At 46.8% G+C, this 17427-nt stretch overlaps 1 protein-coding gene across 1 annotated transcript in view; it reads left to right on the forward strand.

Moving 5' to 3' along the window:
* EDA (ectodysplasin A) overlaps nucleotides 1–17427 on the forward strand; it is a 101355-nt gene that overhangs the window by 65210 nt on the left and 18718 nt on the right. The window contains exon 3 of the mRNA XM_010572526.1: nucleotides 6381–6486. Within this exon, the coding sequence (XP_010570828.1) occupies nucleotides 6381–6486 (106 nt within the window). The remainder of the gene's footprint in view (nucleotides 1–6380; nucleotides 6487–17427) is intronic.

Here is a 17427-nt window from a genome sequence, read left to right on the forward strand (position 1 = left end):
AATACTTGCTTGGCTCCTTGGTCGTCACTCGTTATGAAGCTCCTTGTGAGTATTGGGATGGAGGTGGCTCTGCTGTTACGGCTCTCAGCCAGAGGCATAGCTCAGTCCCTCCTTCCACCCAAAATTCCCACCTGGCTTTGGATAAGCTCCTTAGCCTTGCTGGTGCTTTTATTCCCTAGACCATAGAATTGCTTTGCCTCATAGCTTTGGGTGGAAAAAGCTTTTAAAGATCACCGTTGGGTCTAAAAGCCTCAGCGAGGAGGCTTTTAAAGATCACCATTGGGTCTAAAAACCTTGCGTGCAGATCAGAAAGAGGGGGAATTGTGGTGGGTTTCATATCAACTCAAAGCTGATGGTTTGTGCCCCTGGGACCTCGGGCTTCAGGGTGAATAGCTGGCGAGAGCAGGGATGTGGCTGGTGTCCGGGGGGAGGAAGGATGACGGGGAGCCGTGGGAGAGATGAAGCAATAGGGACGAGAAGAGTTACGGGCAGTCTTGAAGGAGAGGACCATACTTCAGCTGTCATGCAGGAAAAAAAGCTGGTGGAGGGGTTTGCTAAGGATGGTGTGTAACCTACTCCAGACCCCTGGGAAGGATGCACGCAGCTGAGCTGGGCTGAAAACACCAGATTTGAGGAAGGAAGATGGGTTATGAGAATTCTGGCTTAGAGCAAGTATAATCTCTACTGTCTCCACCACTATCTCTGACCACGTTCTGGCTCATGGTATATATCGTGTTACAAGAGTTTTGTATTCAGGGCTGCGGCTTGTCTTGCAGACAAGACATTGTGTATAAATTTTTGTCATGTTGAAATGGGAATCGTTTACTCTTTCGCTTCTTGCATTTTCATGAGGAAAAAGTAATGATGACAAAAACAAGACTTAAAATATGTTGAATGGGTTTTTTTTTCAATAAAGCAAAGCTACTCCCCAAGCTTCTTTCTAGTCTGTTTGAAAATAAATAAGCTACTTAATTTTTTTTTTTTTTTTTTTTGCACCACGTGTTACCAGAGGCGAATTTCTCATGGAGGACAATGGGGCTGATATTTAAGTAGCTGCTACTCTGAACCGCAACCTCCGATGGCTGAACTTCAGAGCACCAGAAAAACAACAGTATTGCTTGCAAAGAATGCCTCTACAGAGCTTAAGTCTTGTTATTAGTCTTCTCACACTAATGATCTCCAAAATTGCAAATGATGAGGGAATTTGATTTTAACAATACTATTAAACAATAATGCAAGAGGATGATTTCATGCTTTTTTTTCTCTGGTGCTTTAAGACATTGTGCTGTAGGAGAGTGTGGGTTTTATTGGTTAGATCTAAAGCTGCCTGGTCTAGCTTTCACATGATTAATTGAAAGCCAACTTTGTAATACTGCATGCAGAGAATTCTTTGGGGGTTTTGTTAGTGATAAATATGCTCTGAAAGTCTTTGCAAGAATGCACTTTTCCCTGAAAAGGGCTTGTGCACCTGAATGCTTGCCTGCTTTTTCCCAATTCTGCTGTTAATCAGGAAGAAGACACTAGTTCTTCTACCAACTTGGCTTTGCCTAAGGAAAAAAATGTGCCTTTTTGTGCATAATTGTATAGGTCGGGTTGTATTTTTCCACTTCTCTCATTTTCAAGCTGTTTGACCATTGGAAATACATTCCCTTGGTGTCCAGTGGATCTTCACTCCTGTAAAGTGTTTCTGAGGGGTGTGTGTTTTTAAGGCATTTACAGAGGGATGCAATTAAATATGCAAAAGTTAACAGTTACTTCAGCATCCCACTATTGTTCTTCTTACTGCATGTGGTTTGTATATCCAGCCATAACTCTCTGGTACATTTGGGTTTCACAGCCTGAAGCAAGCTTCCTGCTTTATGGTACCTTAAAAAAAAAAATAAAAAATTGTCGAGAGAGAGAGAGAGATGTATATACACACACGTTTCTCTATTCTTACTTCTGTAGAGTGTGGAACGTCCATCCTTACGAACCAGAGGAGTTTGAGTGGCTGCAGGCTACTTCATTTTTTGGGGGGTTCCCACTGTGCTCCCTTGACATCCCAGAGCAGCTTTGTTCCGCATTTCCAGAGCGGGTTCTGCATGTGACTGCAGAGAAAATCAGCGCTTTTGTATGCATGCCTTTGTTTTTCTTTATTTTGCTGGGAGAAACCAAGGTAGAACTGATTCATTCTGGTGAGGCATGCCTTTACTATTGTTTCACAGGTTATTTTGAGGGATGGTTTCCCCTGGGATTTTTCCTCTCTTGGCTTTTTGACCTTTTCGCATCCCATAGTGATTTTCTTGATTAAAAGTATGGAGTCATAATGGGTTTACATGGTGTTTCTAAAACTAAGGTAATTTGAGGGCTTTAGGTTGGGGGAGGAGGAAAATGGTAATCGTTCCAACCTTTTCTGCCGCTGTTGCGTAGCTGTACAGAGAAGATACGACCTCTTTTTGGGGAGCGGGTATGTGCTTGCTGGGCTCCTCAAAAATACTCTTGCTTTACAAGCACAGAGGCTGAGGGAATCAATTCTCCATGACTCCGAGGACGAGGAGTTTCAGCAAAGAGACGGACCAGGGCAATAATTTCTTTCAGACCTCCCCAGAAGGGATGGATGCCGCAGCCGGGGTGCTCCAGCGGAGCCCTGCCCTGCTCGGCCGGCGCAGATGTGTTCGCTCCGCACCTCCTCGTCCCCTGGGCCGGGGCCACCCACGCTCGTGGTCCGGCTCCGGCATCTCATCTCTTTCCCAGACCCGGCAAAGGTCCAAATCACAAGCTGCGGTGAGGGGGACGAGCGTGGGGCACCCGAGCTTAGCGGGCAGGTGCCCCTTCAAGCCCTGCGAGTGCGTTTGCTCAGCATTTCCCTGAAAGGATTCAACTGATACTTGTGCAAAACGTTTCTGGGCGGTTTTAAAATTCTGGGAGGCGTTCAGCTGTGGGAACGGCCACAGCAGGTCGACCGAGACGCCTGCCCAGCCCGCTGCTTTGCTCCCCACGCGGGGAGGGAGCCCGCAGAAGCCGCCCTGGTCGCTCAGCGTGTTTTTCAGACATTCTAAGCGTTGCTTTCAGCGACCTCCGTGTCGTAGTGCTGTGCTAGTGTCCAGCCAGCAGCATTTCACTGAAGGTGATTTCTCCTTGTGCATCCGTCTGTGTGGCTGCATCGTGTTTTGCTAGATGGGTGGCAAACATCTGCTCGTTCTGCTCCGCAAATCCTCTCCCTCGTTACGGCCACGCCAAATAACAGGGAGTAGATGAGTTTAATTTAAGGCGCAACAACATGCACCCCTGCGTCCAGACCAAAAGCTGCGGAGTCCAAGAGCTGCGAGTGAATATATTAATCGTATCTCAGGGGGTGGTGAATGGAAAAAACATCTCTTGCTCTTCCAGCCAGCGCAGCTGTGCCAGCCACTGGTCCCCAGCTGACCCGGCGGCCGAGCATCCCCCGACCTCCCGCAGCTGCAGCCCCTGGAACAACGGACCCCTTGACTCATCGGAGAGAAAATTTGCCTTCGTCAGCGCAGCCGCGTGGGGCTCAGCGATGCGCTGCACCCGGCAAGGCAGCTTGGCCACCCTTTGCCCTGAACTCCGGAGGGTGATCCGTCCTGAGCAGCTCCCTCCATCCGGAGGGGGACCCCTCTGAACCCCTGTACGCCGGTCGCCGTAGGTTAAATGCCGTTACTTGCATGATTAAAAGTGCTGTGGGAGCAGCCCCTAGGACAAACCCCTCTCTCTGTCTTTTTGCTCGCAGCAGTTGCGTCCGTTGGCAGGGTAAGCGCGGGGGAGTGGCGTGTCGCTTCTTCAGGAAAGCTCGGTTTCGTGGGGTCGGTCTCAAAGCGGTGTGTGCTCCTAGCTAGTGTGGGCACAGTTGCTGTCACGAGCTATTTGTATTGGGTTTTTTTTCTAAAAGGTACGTTTCAGTCGTTCACCCTCACTATCATTTCTCTTTCTGACTTGGTCTTATCAGAAAGACAAAGTTGAATGGATAGATTACTTTTAGCCAATATTTAGTATTTTTCTGACTGCTCGGTGATAAGTGAGATACAAGAATAAAACCTGGGTGAGAACAGAGTAGCAGAGTTAGGATTGTTCAGGCTGGAGAAGAGGAGGCTCCGGGGAGACCCTCTTGCAGCCTTTCAATATATAAAGGGGCTTACAAGAAAGATGGAGAGAGACTTTTTACCAAGGCCTGTGGTGACAGGACAAGGGGCAAGGGCTTTAAACTGGAAGAGGGTAGGGTTAGGCTGGACACAGGGAAGAAACTTCATGATGGGAGTGGCGAGATGCTGGAACAGGTTGTCGAGAGAAGCTGTGGATGCTCCATCATTGGAAATGTTTGAGGTCAGGGTGGATGGGGCTTTGAGCAGCCTGGTCTGGTGGAAGGTGTCCCTGCCATGGCAGGGAGGGGATGGATGAGATGGACTTTAAAGCTCCCTTCCAACCCAAACTATTCTGTGATCCTATGAAGATTTGAACAATTGTCTGTCTTAAAAAAAAAAAAAAAAAAAAAAGCTCAGCAATGTTGAATGTATGTTCTCCTAGCTGAAAACAAATAGCTTTGTACTCCACGTTCATGATCTGAAGAGCCTCCTCTGGGGACGAGAGGGGTTGCGGAAGATGCTGCAGGTGCCTGTGACAATTCCAGTGACTGCTAGTAGTTCTGTTTCTTTACAGCATGGGTGGGAGGGTGACATGCAAGAATCCAGCTTACACCTGGCAGGAAAAGAAATCAGTGTACTTATCACTAATCTGCGTGTCAGTGCCCAGAGGTGGAGAAGGAGGTGGCATGGTGCGAGCTTACCATTTACACTGCAGCTTTTCAGAATTGTGGATGTTGTCTTAAAATTGTATTTGTAATAGCAGGGAAAGGAAACCTGTTTTTTTTGACATAATTAGGGGTTGTGCCACTACAAAATCTTCTCAAGATGAAAAATGTTGGTTTTAGCGTTAGTGCCGGGAGCAGGTCGTGTGCCACCTGGCCAAAGGCAGCAGGGTGAGCTGGGGTGGGAAGCGGCACATCTGAACGGGCTGGTTCCCCCTGCTTCATTTTCAGTGCTCTTATTTAGTCATGTTTTGTAAAGCTCAAGTAGGAGAGCCAAGTAATAACGGCATTCAAAAGCAGCGCTGATGATTTCATTGACATTTTAACCTGAATTATAATGCAGTTTGTTCCGTCAATTAGTTCTACAATGTTTCAATTTGATTTAAATAAGCTGTTTAAAAAAAAACCCTTCGCTTTTTGCTCATCCCTTGCCCTGCTTCGTTGTGCGGGGGAAGGTACTGGCAGTGTCCGCAGGAGCATCCTGCTCCTGCGCTCCGTGCCTGGGTCCGCGTGGTGGGATGCAGGCACTTAGGGAAGATGGGCTCTGCCCCTTGTTCTCTCCATTTGCTAAGACTTGTTGTAAGTGAGAGCCTCCAGTTCTCCATCCGATGCTGTGACTGGTCCTTCCCTAGGTAGGTAAGTGCCAGCTTTTACTTGCCGTTGCTTTTTATGTACGCTTAAAAGTATAACTGTGCGTGTCGTGAGGCTGCGGGGAGCTGGTCCCAGGCCATCCCGCAGCGTTTTGGGGTCTTTTCGGACACAACATCATTGCAATGACAAAAATATCAGGAATTGCGATAAATGCAGACGTGCCTGCGCACAGGTGGAAATAAACTGCTCGGGAATTTGAGAAACGCTTTGGGGGTTTCTTTTGGGGAAGTCCTTTGGTTTCCCAAATCCTGTTCCTGGGTTGGGATGTTGATGTAATGACTGTCAAAGAGTTTTTAATGCAGCAACTATTTTATCATGAATAAGAGGTCGCTACATAGAATTTTTACCTCTTGGCAAAAGTCATGTTATAAAGATGTACTTGCTCTGGGTTTAAAGTGTTAATTTATGTGGTATCCCGAATTGGATTTAAAGGTCCCTGAAGACCTTTGAATCTCAGTAGCTAATGAGGCTTGGAGAAGAGAGCTTGAGAGAGGAAAAACTTACTGGCAGTGAGTAATACTGGTGAAAGAGCTCCAGGATTGAGCAAGTTTTGCAGAGAATAATTAGAAATGATCGCATCGGCATTTGGGGCATTTGATTCTTTCCAGCTATAGATCTCCCCTGATGCTGCCTGCGTCCCTGTCCCTGCAGCCCCCCTGTGTCCTGGGGGGGATGCTCCTCCCTGCCGAAACCCTTCAGGTTGTGTTTTCCCAAGTCTTAGGCTGCTTCCAAGGGGACACAGCTCCTTGCAGTTTCCCTTGGGATGAGCTGAGCATCTGGGAGCAGCCATCTCGCATTTCCCTTGGCTCTCCCCGTCGGCTCAGCAGAGCTATCCCTAAAGGAAAGGATTTGGCGTTCAGGCTCCAAGCTCTCCGCTCGGCTAAGCTATCCTTGCCAAAGATGCTTAAACTTGTCCTTCTTCTTCCAGCTGGCCTTGCTGAACTTCTTTCACCCTGAAGAAAAGCTGCACGTTGGAGAAGAAGGTAGACGCGTCCGTCGAAATAAAAGGAGTAAAGGCAGCGAAGGGCCAGACGGTGAGTCCCGCTTTGTTCCTCGCTGCTGCGCTTCTCGTCTTCGCACAGCCGGGCAGAAGACTGCCTCTTTTTTTTTTTTTTTTTTTTTCAGATCATGGTTGTGTTCTTGGTACAGAATTCTGTATGGGGGGCGGGGGGAAATTGGCATCTGTGGCTTTTAATAGTTTCTGTCTGATTTTGATTGACTTCCAGATGAGGAATTCCAGTAGTTCTGATTTCTGCAACGGTAGATCTAGTGATTTTGTGCAAATTAATGCTACATAGTAATTTTGTCCTTGACTCTTCTTCTCTAATAGTAAGGCTCATTTAAGGCTATGATTTGCACTTTTACACCTATATTTGTTGTTCTGTACACTGTCTCTGCTTAAAATCATCAAGTAGCTATTCATAGTCCAACAAACAGCTCGAACATCTGCATCACAAAATGGTAACTGGGTTCTAACGGTGTTTCACAGTGCAGCAGAGGGTCTCGGGTGGGTTCAAAGCCTGTGTGAAGGGAAGTCAGAGTTGTACAGAGCTTGTATTAAGAGAGCGTAGAGTTACAAAAAAATCACAATTATAGATCCGTGGTTCGACAAATATAAAACGAGTGTGTGTGATACAAACCCCAGGGGTGCTGGGCTTCCTCAGTGGTAGCCCGAGACCCCCCTGGTGTGACGATGCCGTCTGTCCTCGGGGTCCGCAGGGCGGCAGCTTCTGCTGCCCTTGGCCATCACCGTCCCTTGGCGAGAGCATCATCCTCCATGTGTCCTGCTCTGCTACGCTCCGATGCCAAAGCCCTTCTCGTGTATGTGGTCTCTTTGTTTCGGACCTTCTGGCTGGTTTTGGACTTGGTGTCTGACAACGCGCCTGCCCTACATGGACGGTCCCCTTGGTGGGATGGGCCATACCGTGATGCAGTGGTACTCGTGCTTTATGCGGGTGCTAAATATTACAACATGCTACTATCTGATAGGGGTTTTTCTTAAGGTGTTTTAATCTTTAATCCGGGAGGCGGAGGCCGTTCCTGATGGCTGCGAAGGTGCCGAGCTGGCGCAGAGGACGTGGCGGTGGGAGCAGGAGCTGGGCTGCGTGGGTCGGTTATGGGTTGGCAGGGCGAGGGACGGCAGCGGCTGCTTGTGGGTAAAGGTCTGGGAGATAATGGGGCAGAATCAGAGAAAGGTGGCGATTCCCCGGAGCTCTCCAGGAGCTGCGCTCTGCGTGCCGAATGGCTGGCTCTTCCCGCGGCAGGTGTCCTCTAAAGCCTCTGGATGTCTGAAGGGTGCTTTAAAGTGGGAAATGAACCCTGCCAAAATTATTTCGTGCTTGAAGTCATGTAATGACACCTTTTTTTATTCTTCTAAGAACGGCGCCAGAATCCTTAGGTAGAGCATAACTTAGGGTAAGTCCTGCGACATCTTTATTGCACCAAAACCACTCTCAACGCTTGTTGAGAACATAAGTAATAAATACCGAAAGAAGTAAAACTAGCTTCACCTTCAGTCCCTTCCCCTAGCTTGAATCCTGCCTGATTTCAGTATGAGGAATTTTATTTCCAATGCTGTCTTTTCGTGATTGTCCATCTACACTGAGACATGAGGACTGCTTCCCGGGTCGAGCTGCTGGAAGAGCTCCCGCGCTTTCCTACTACAGAAAAGCCCAGGTCCATTTTTATACGGAGAGGAGAAGGGGACTGGATGCCAGGGAAAGTAGGGAAAGAAATAACGGAGGAGTAGCAGTAGTTTGTGCATGGCTTGATGCCTGCTAAGCCCAAGTCCTGACTGTGTTATAAACCTCTCGGCTAGCGTTAGTTTTCCTCTCCAGCTCCCTGGCTCCATGAGTTTCCCATCTCCCTTGAAGCCTTCGCAGTTTCACAGTGGAAAAGCGTTTCCCTGTGGCTCTGCTCCAAGAGCGAGCTTCGTGAAACTCCCCAGATTCCTCCTCCCCAAAACGCTGACAAGTATGATGCATTTGGTACAGACTCCCTGAGTGATTCCAGCTAAATGTGGTCCATCATCTTTAGAGCCAGTGTCGCTCTGATGCTCAGATGGCTCAGGCGGGATCCAAGTCCTTTTGCACAGACTCCTTGAAATCTATTCCAGTGTCTTCGCAAGTCGCTTGTGTAAGTAGCAAGTTTCCACTGTATGCGAGCGGTGTAAATGGAGTGCTGCAGGCAGATGTTCGGAGGAATTAGCCTAGTCCGTTAGGCTGCCTAGTGCTGCCTTTCTGTTGCCAGATGTGCAGAGAATCGCTGCACGGTGAGAAATAGATGCTGAAAGTCGGTGGACTAACGAAGGCTTTTCTCATCATCCTTGTGTCCGGGTGAAAACGTGTCCTACTTTTATAACTTGCACTCCTTTCCCAGATTTCATGTTCCCTGAATGCATCAGAGCTGAGTCACTCCAGAAACATAGCTCACTTCCACCGATTATATATGTCTTTTTGTCAGTTAGGGGGTTTGACCCCATAGCGTGATGGAGGTGGGGAAAATTGCCAGAGCGACAGGTCATTTTCCAAGTGGTGTTAGCAGGGTGGGTTATGTTGGCAAGCAGTTACTTCGTGTTTGGCCATCTCAGTTTTATTAGGTAGAGCAGTATTTAACAAGTGTAAGCTGTCAGGGTAGGGATTGACCTCGTAACAACCATAAAATCAATAAATAAACAGAATAGCTTTCTTGTGCAACTCAGGCTGTTTGGTTTAGACCTACATGAAGGAATCTTACTTTTTAGAGAAGGGCAATGAATCATTGAAAAAAACAAATAAGATTATGTCACCGTACTGATAACACCGTTTTCTTCATGAGGTTTGCAAAGGGAAAGTTGATCAAATCTTTGATCTCCAAAGAGCCTCCAGAAGATAAAAGTGGATGAACTATAAATTCCCAGAAGGAGATGTGCTTTCCACTTGAGGCCTCACTAATATTTGTCTGGAATTAATTTTATGAACTTTCAAGTCCTTTCACACATGCAGTGAAAGACCAAAGTGATCCAAGTGTGGAAGCCATGGTTGGAGGGAGGCTGCTCAGTCCCCTTCCACGGCTGTTTGAGTCCTGCTCCTCTCGGTACCGGCAATGGGATGGCTTTGATGATTTATAAATGTCAAAGATAACACGGTTCCTTTCCTAGAAGTTTTTGCTTTTAGGAAAATTTGCTTTCAAGTCATTTGCTGTGAAAGGGGTGGTTTTGAGACAGGTCAGAGCTGGTCCCGAGGGTGATGGCCGTGGCCATGCCCAGAGCACGGAGCCACAGGGACGGGACACGGGAGGCCACGAGCAGCGAAGCTGCTTTGGTGCCTCTTTGTTGCTTGCCGAAAAACCCCAGGAAAAGTTGTGTGCAGTAGTGCAAAGCTATCGGTTGGATCCTGTCACTTCCAAACACGACTCCGGTATTTCAAGGGCTCCTCCTTTGAGGACTCCGGCTTCGGTCCTCCTACCCGCTTGTCATGTTCTATGATCATGTTTGCTTAATTTTTGTTTGTGTCCCTCCACGCACGGTGCCCTGGAACCAATTAAAGAAGCCGAGGTCGTGTCCTGGGACGCGGTGCCTGCCTGGCTCCCCTCTCCGCTCGCCGTCGGTCCAGCCCGGCTCTGGCGTGGGTCACCCGGCCACCGGCAGACGGGATTAATGGGAGCCTGATGCCTGTCCCAGTCCTGAGGAGCACCGATCATCTTTCAGGCCACCTTCCTGCCCGTGCCACCAAAACCAACGTTTGCGCAGCTTTAAAAATTGCCGCGGTTTTTTTCTGCTTCTCAAGGACCAGGATTATCCCCTTTCCGGCTCCATTTTACGGTGTTCTTTCTACTCGGTGTTACTGACTCCACCTGTCACTTAATTTGCTTTAGTTCGCTAAAGCTTGACCCTCTTCAATGTCTTTTTTTTTTATTTTTCTCTTTTTCCCTCCTTCCTTTCTGTCTTGGTGTATTTATGCTGCTGTGGAACCGCTGTTGCTCCCAGATTAACAAATCATTCTGGAGCTGGTAATTAGCAACAGTTGTGCTAAAAGGAACCATCAAGAATGTTAAATTAGTCCACTTTTAAATAAACTGTGTATGAAATGTTAGATCTCTATTCCCAGAGCACCAGTAAAAATGCTGCTGGCTCTTTGCTAACAAAGCCAAAATATGGGAGTAGCATGGTTGTAACTACAGAGACAATTCCGTGCTCTTGAGGTTATAAATAATGACAGAGCATTTACAAAGCAGATGTCAATAGGACTCTTTAAAAAACATTGTTTTAAAAAAAAAGAAAAAAACTAGTTTCTTTTTCTCCTACTTTCATCTCTGTTCCCAGTTAGATCCCTGCCGTGCTGCTTTCCTGGTTTGTTTGGTTTTTGCTTTTTGGTTTGGGTTGGTTTTTTTTTTTTCCTTCCTAGATTTTTTCATATTGAGCTTGGTGAGAAACATAAGTGATTGTTATCCATTCTTTGATTTGGAGCATGGCAGCTGGGAAGAGGCTGAGCAGATGGCTGTCCTTAAGCTGACAACAATTTGGTTCCTACTACTTTGGCAGACCTTACTGCCGAGGAAAGTCCTTGATGAGAACTCATGGGTTTCAGCGCTGCAAATGGCTTTTGTTGAAATGAAAATGAAATTCTGGGAGAGCAGAAGCTCATCTCGATCCCTGCTTCTACCTGGAGCTTTGGAAGTGATGCGCCGGCTACGTGGGTTCAGCCTGTTAGTACTCGCGTGGTGGTTTTCGGATGGTTTGGGGATGGTTTAGCAGGTAGCTGATGCCAGGGTCTGGCCGGGGGTGCCTGGCTCCCTCCGTCCCCCCGGGCAGCCCCTGGTCCTGCAGCCGACCCAGCAGTGCTAACGATGCAATAGGGCTTTTCTTTCTTTTTTTTTTTTCTTTTCTTTTCTTTTTTTTAAATATCTAGATCACAATAGCAACTTTTCCTGCCGGCTTCCTCTCCTTTGGAAAGGGCAGGTTCGTCCCTCTGCCTCCAGAACAATCGGTGCCTTTGTGTCGGCCCCGTGCAATTCCCCAAAGCCCAGGCATTCCCAGAAACGCAGATGTATGAAGGGCGATAGAGCCTTATTGTGCTCCGAAACCATGGTGATGAGCACTCGGTAAATACAGAACATTTCCTGGATACTGGAGCGCAGGAGACAGTCCCAAAAGGAAAGCTCACCACAGAGTGCTTGCACTTAGTGATTTCCCCCAGAATTTCTCTGTGATTTCCCCCAAAATGGGAGAAGGGGGGAATTAAGATGATGTTTGAATCTTCGTGGACAGTCTCCATCCCTTTCCTGTGACGTTGCTGTCAGTACTTGTTATTACTATGGTAAAATTAAGAACTACAGCTCATTTACAGATCCTTACCTACATGTTATACCTATGCTTATGATAATAAGGCAGGTAGCTGTCTAAGTTCTTATACCTCGGGCACTTTTCAGCCATGAAGGTACAGTGATAAATATATAGGTGACTTATTTTAGACTAACGTCTTGTGTCTGTGCTCATTTCTAACCAACATTTCCACTGAGACAGATCCAGAGAAGCTTAACAACTGGCTAAAAAGCCAGAATAATGTTTAGGTCCTGGTTTCAGCTCTGTTACAGCAGTGGTAGATTAATACCATGTCATTTCTGGAAATGAGTGAAAGCAAAGGTGAAGATGATGTTAAAGGGGATCTTCTTGCTTTAGGTATAACTTTTAAGGGAATAAATTTTTAGACAGCTGAAACATTTTCAGCATGTCCTTAGTTCAAACTACTCTGAATTCATTTTTTTAATACTGAAATTACTTTGAGGTCAAATTTGCTGCCGTGTCCATTAACAATCTTTGCTGAAACCTGTCTTGGGAAACCATAGGCAGTTGTTTGTCATCCAGGGGCATGATGTGGTAGATACCCAAGCAAGGCATAATTTGAGGGAAGCTCCATGTAGCCCAAGGGCATTGGGAAAGCGGAGGTGTTAACATCTAGGCTTGAGCCAACATGCTCCTTCAGCTTAAAGATTTTGGAGTCACTTTCTGTACCTAGAAAGCGTGTGATGCTGAAAGCCTGAGTGGCAACGTTCATTCCTGCAGTCTACATTGAGGGTGATATTTTCATGAGGATGTGCTGCATCAGTCAGCAGGAAGGCACGAGGGTCTGAAAACTGAGGGAATCCAGAATTCTTCACTGAAGTCTGGTATGGTGCTGTCCCAACTGGCTATTAAATATTAAAAGCAATTAACTTGCTGGGAGAGGTACAAGCCTAATTGCATGGTGGCCATGATGAGGAATTGTTCCAGGTCACAGGGTTCACAGTGTAACGGTCGATGTGTCGTGATCCATACGCAACCTCCGTTTGCCCCCTGTTTTCTTCCCCAGCCCTTCCAGTTGTGATCTGGATTGTTGCGAAAGAAATCTTGCTTCATTATTCTTAATATTTGCAAAGGCGTGATTAGGTGCTGTTGATTTGTTCCATCCATAGAGCTGCTCTGGTGTGTGTTTGTCCTTCCCTGGTACCTCCTGTCTGGTTTGGATAAGGTGGTGGGATGACCGCTGCGAGATTTTGAGATGCCGAGGATATTCAGAAGGCTTGAGAAAGAATTCTCTGGTCAGAATCTCACCTTGGGTTGTATTTTCAGATACTTGCGCTGATTCCACTTTTGGGTGGATTTCCGAGTTGTCCTGAAGGATCCCCAGTGCATAGCCCACGGTGTTCAGCAGGCTTTGCTGAAACTTGAACTAAACTTCTAAGCTTTTTTTACAGCTGCATGTTAAGCAGGGACCAGCATTATTAGAAGTGACTGGTGATTCCGTATGAATTCCACTTCTGAAAACCGGGGCTTTTCATAATGCCTCGGGTCAAATACTGAACTTCAGGAATCTCAGATAGTTTCTTCTGTTACAAAACATGGCCAGGACTAATGAGAGGAGAACAGATGTTCCAGCCAGGCAGGAATGCGATTGCATCTGAATTATGTGTGCATCTGAACTATGGATGCCATGCACCAAACATTGTAAATGCTGAACTCAACTAGGAGCTAGTGATTTCTTTCCCACAGTATGAGAGGCTCTATTGTCTGTCTTGCTGAAGTATTTGCAGCTGAGCTTTGATTTCTGTGAATAAACTGGCTCTCTGGCCACATCCACTGACTATTTTGCAGGCAGACACAAGTTTGCTTAGCACATGCTCCAAGCCCATCTGGTCGCAGATCAGCTCTAGCACAAAAGCTGAGGAACTGGTGCTGAGCTGGATCACGTACACCTTTTGGAATGGCCAGGTATGGCAGTCCAGGCTCAGGGTCCTGCTGCAGCGCCTACGGGGTATCTGCCTTCTGCAAATCTTGGGCTGAATAAGTTTATTTTTCTGTCTGTGGGGGCCGGGGTGGGACTGAATAGCCAAACGCAGAGCTGCTTCGCTGGTGATGGGAATTGTGAAGTTGTCTTCAATTTGTGGCCTGTCTGGGCGCTCGTTAAAAATCCGCTCAGTTACAGTAGACCAGATACATTAGCCATAAGAAAATTGCTGTTGCCCAAAGCTGAACACCACTACCACCACTGGGAAACTCTTTGGGGAAGAAGTTGTGAATGAGGCACGGGAGTTGCATGTTTTCATTAGGGCTTTGTTGGCCATGATGTATAGCAACATTGTTGGATTTGTAACTCATCTCGTTAATGCGAGCAGGATTTGGTGAAGTCTGTTCATCTGTTTGAAATGCTGTGAATGGGTAAACTCAAGAGTTGGCTGAGCCAGGCAATGCTTTGCTGTGTCATGACTGCTGCAGGGACTTGACTTTAGCTTCCCGAAGAGTGGTGGGGTCTCTCTTGGGTTTCCTTCAGACCCCTTTTCAGATTCATTCAAATGGAAGTACATGTATATGCACACAGATATATCTTTGGATATAGATCCCATGCTACTCCGTGTAATTAAACCGTCAGTTTACAGATAGCTGTTGAACGCTACAGAGGTTTTCGATCCAATTAGGCAGAATTACATACGGGAGGAAGAAAAACATGCGAAGTTCTACAGCGATGAGATAGTCGAAGAGATTTCCTCCCACCTGCCCTCGATTCCTTATGGATAGCTGTGGTGGGGAAGAGTGCATCTGAAACATCCAGCAAACAATTTCGGAGAGCCTTTCGTACGCTTGGTTAAAACCTTGCTGCAGCACCACTTGGGAATCATTTCTACTGGAATTCATGACATATGTTAGTTGTTTATCTTAGTGGGATATGACTTAAAATGTCAGAATGTTTTGTGTTAAGCAACAACCGAATAAAACAAACAAAATAAAAACACAGCTGTAATACTACGCTTTAAATTGTTGAATTCAAATATGTGGTATTGATAAAGTAAGCAATAGGGTGCAGTGGTGTATAGAAAATAAGCCTTGCGAGTCCAGCCAGCAAGCCAAAAAAAGCCTTGAGATACTTGAATTAGAAATAGTAATGTTGTTTGTCAGCTCTGCTGTAAAGATCCAGCATTTGGAATCCAACCTAAGTGCCTGAAGGAAAACAAAAGGCACATCATATTCTTCTTCCATAGCCAGTGAGAGTGTGGAAAATGAAATATGATGGCCACAGGTTCTGGTGTGAACCCCAGGAACTTGGCTGGGACTGATTATGTGGGAGCGAAGTTAAGAAGGGTGGAGATTTATGTTTGATTGGGTTTTTGTGTTTTTGCGAAGGCAGTGCAATATTATTTTGCCAGCAACAGTGGCTCTGTAGTTAATTGGGAGCAGGGTTTTGTCTTTGTTCGTGAACACATTTGCACTGTGGTGTGCTTGCACCTACTCAGTGGAGACTGGATATTTTTATTAAAAGCCTTCATTGTATCAGTAGGCTGACCTGGTACCTTGCCACCCAATCCCAAAGTGGACCTGGATGGGATTGAGGAGATAAATCAATTTGGTTGTTCTTTATGTTGTATAAAGCGATGGAAATTCCTGTTGCGGTGAGTCAGGATACCTCTGCCTTATTGAGAAAGCAGTGAGTAGTGGTGTTTAGCAGAGCTCTGGCTGTTGGAGAAGCAGAGCTGTGGTCATGGAGTAGTGTAGGGTGGGGAGGGGACCCCAGGAGGTGACTGGATCCAGCCCTCTCCCCTAAAGTGGGACGAACACCATGACAGAGGTGACAGACTTCGAAAGGACGGTTGCTTTTCCAGCCTGGTGCTTCCGTGACCCTGGACCTATGTTGTTCCTCATGCCAAAAAGCCCTTAAGAGGTACACAGGGCTGGTGGGTCTCTACGTGCTCCAGCGTGGGTCCCTTCAAAGAGCAGCTGATGACCTACGAGTTGCACCGTCCTTTTTAAGGTGGAAAAACCTGGTAAATGCATGAGAGCAATTACATTTGTCTTACTCCTTCCCTCCTTTCCAGCTGGGGAAGAGGGCGGTTGCTCAACAAGGCACCTTTACCTGGACCAGTGAAACAGGTTGTTGTCTGATGGTCTCCTAGGTCTGTCTGTTTTGCTTGCACTTCAGTTCTGATCATCTTGAACTGCAGTAACTACAGATATTTTTTTCCCTTTAATATAATTTAAAGATCAGCATAAAGTACATCACAACCTACTGTCACTGTTCGCCATTATGTCTGTATATTTGCATTTAACTGTCCTCCCATTCCTTATGAGCTTGACCAAGTTATTGCCTGATGTGAAGAGTCCTGTTTTTTAATTGTCAAACCGGGCAAAAATATCTCTTGAGTATTGCCAGGAGAAAAAAAACTTTGGCGACAGCAAAAAAAACCTGTTACGTGATGAGATCTTACATCGTCTGAAGCTGTCTGAGGAAGAGAGGTTGTGGCTCTCTGGCATCTAGTGTCACTCCAGGGACTCGAGAGATGGGGCAGGGGTGAGCTGTGACTTCTCTCCGTTTGTTTTCAGACCGATAAGCTTGAACTGGGGTCTGGTGTATGGGATCAGAGGAATAGGGAGGGAGCAGGCTACTGATCCATGGAGCTCCTGGAGCAGCATCTGATCATCTGGATGACACATGGATGTAGGCTTGTCCTTTGACGGATTGCTCAGAGAAGAGCAGTGAGGCAGCAGAAGGCCACTCTCATACCTAACTCACCACAAGAGAAATGATTCTCAGCCTTTGTGCTGATGCACAGGCTCTTCTCAGACCCTCTGGCCAAGCCGCACAGTGTCCCAGGAGTGTCGGGGGAGACCGCAGTGCGGGATACTTCCCCCGGAGACACATGGAGGCATGTGAAAAGTCGGTAAAAGAGATGAAGAATAGCCTCAATAAGTGGATGTAGGCAAGGGAGTGCCTCAAAAGAGTACAAGATGAGCTGCAAACTCTTCTTGATCTCTCGGGCTGGAGGAGACTGGCTTTGAGCGTTAGGCAGTTTAATTCAGCACAGCGGTGGGGTATCAGAAGAAGTGTCAGCTCTAAATTGGCTCCAAGCCAGCCTTGGGGACTTAGCAGCCTATAACTCCAGAATGTGACAGGGCTACCACTAAGCAAAGACTCCTGAAATGTAGGGCCTGTGTTTCTACTGTGCACAGAGTTTAAGTTCAGCGAAGGTAGAGCAGCAGGCTGGGTTGTCCTCCAGGCGTGACTCTTGGTATTGCCGTGGAAGGAAGATGCTGTTAGGTGAAGGACAAGGAGAGAATGCTGTTTCATGGGATGCTGGCATAGAGCATCTCAATTTAAGATGTCACCAGAAAAAGACAATTTAAGGGTGACTGTGTTCACACATGAATTTTGAAGAGTTTAAAACAAATGGAAACAAAAGCAGAGGGAGAAGCAACAATGGTGGTTAAGGAAAAACTGAATGGCCTTGGGCTGTGCCTTACATACTAATATATCAAGCAGCACTGTTTCATCCATCACCCACTTTGTACAATGAGCTCCCCATCCTGTTATGTAATATATTCACTATATTCTGATTTATTGGAATTAGTACTAGCCTTGTACCAGGGACATTGCATCCCTAACTTGGATTCAGCCATTCTGCCTGTAATTGCAGGCAGTGTCTTTCCCCATCACTTAGCAGAAGACCTCCCTTCCTCATCCAACCCCCCC

Source organism: Haliaeetus leucocephalus, unplaced genomic scaffold, assembly GCF_000737465.1.
Source record: "Haliaeetus leucocephalus isolate CR32 unplaced genomic scaffold, Haliaeetus_leucocephalus-4.0 Scaffold340, whole genome shotgun sequence".
NCBI classification, from domain to species: Eukaryota; Metazoa; Chordata; class Aves; order Accipitriformes; family Accipitridae; genus Haliaeetus; species Haliaeetus leucocephalus.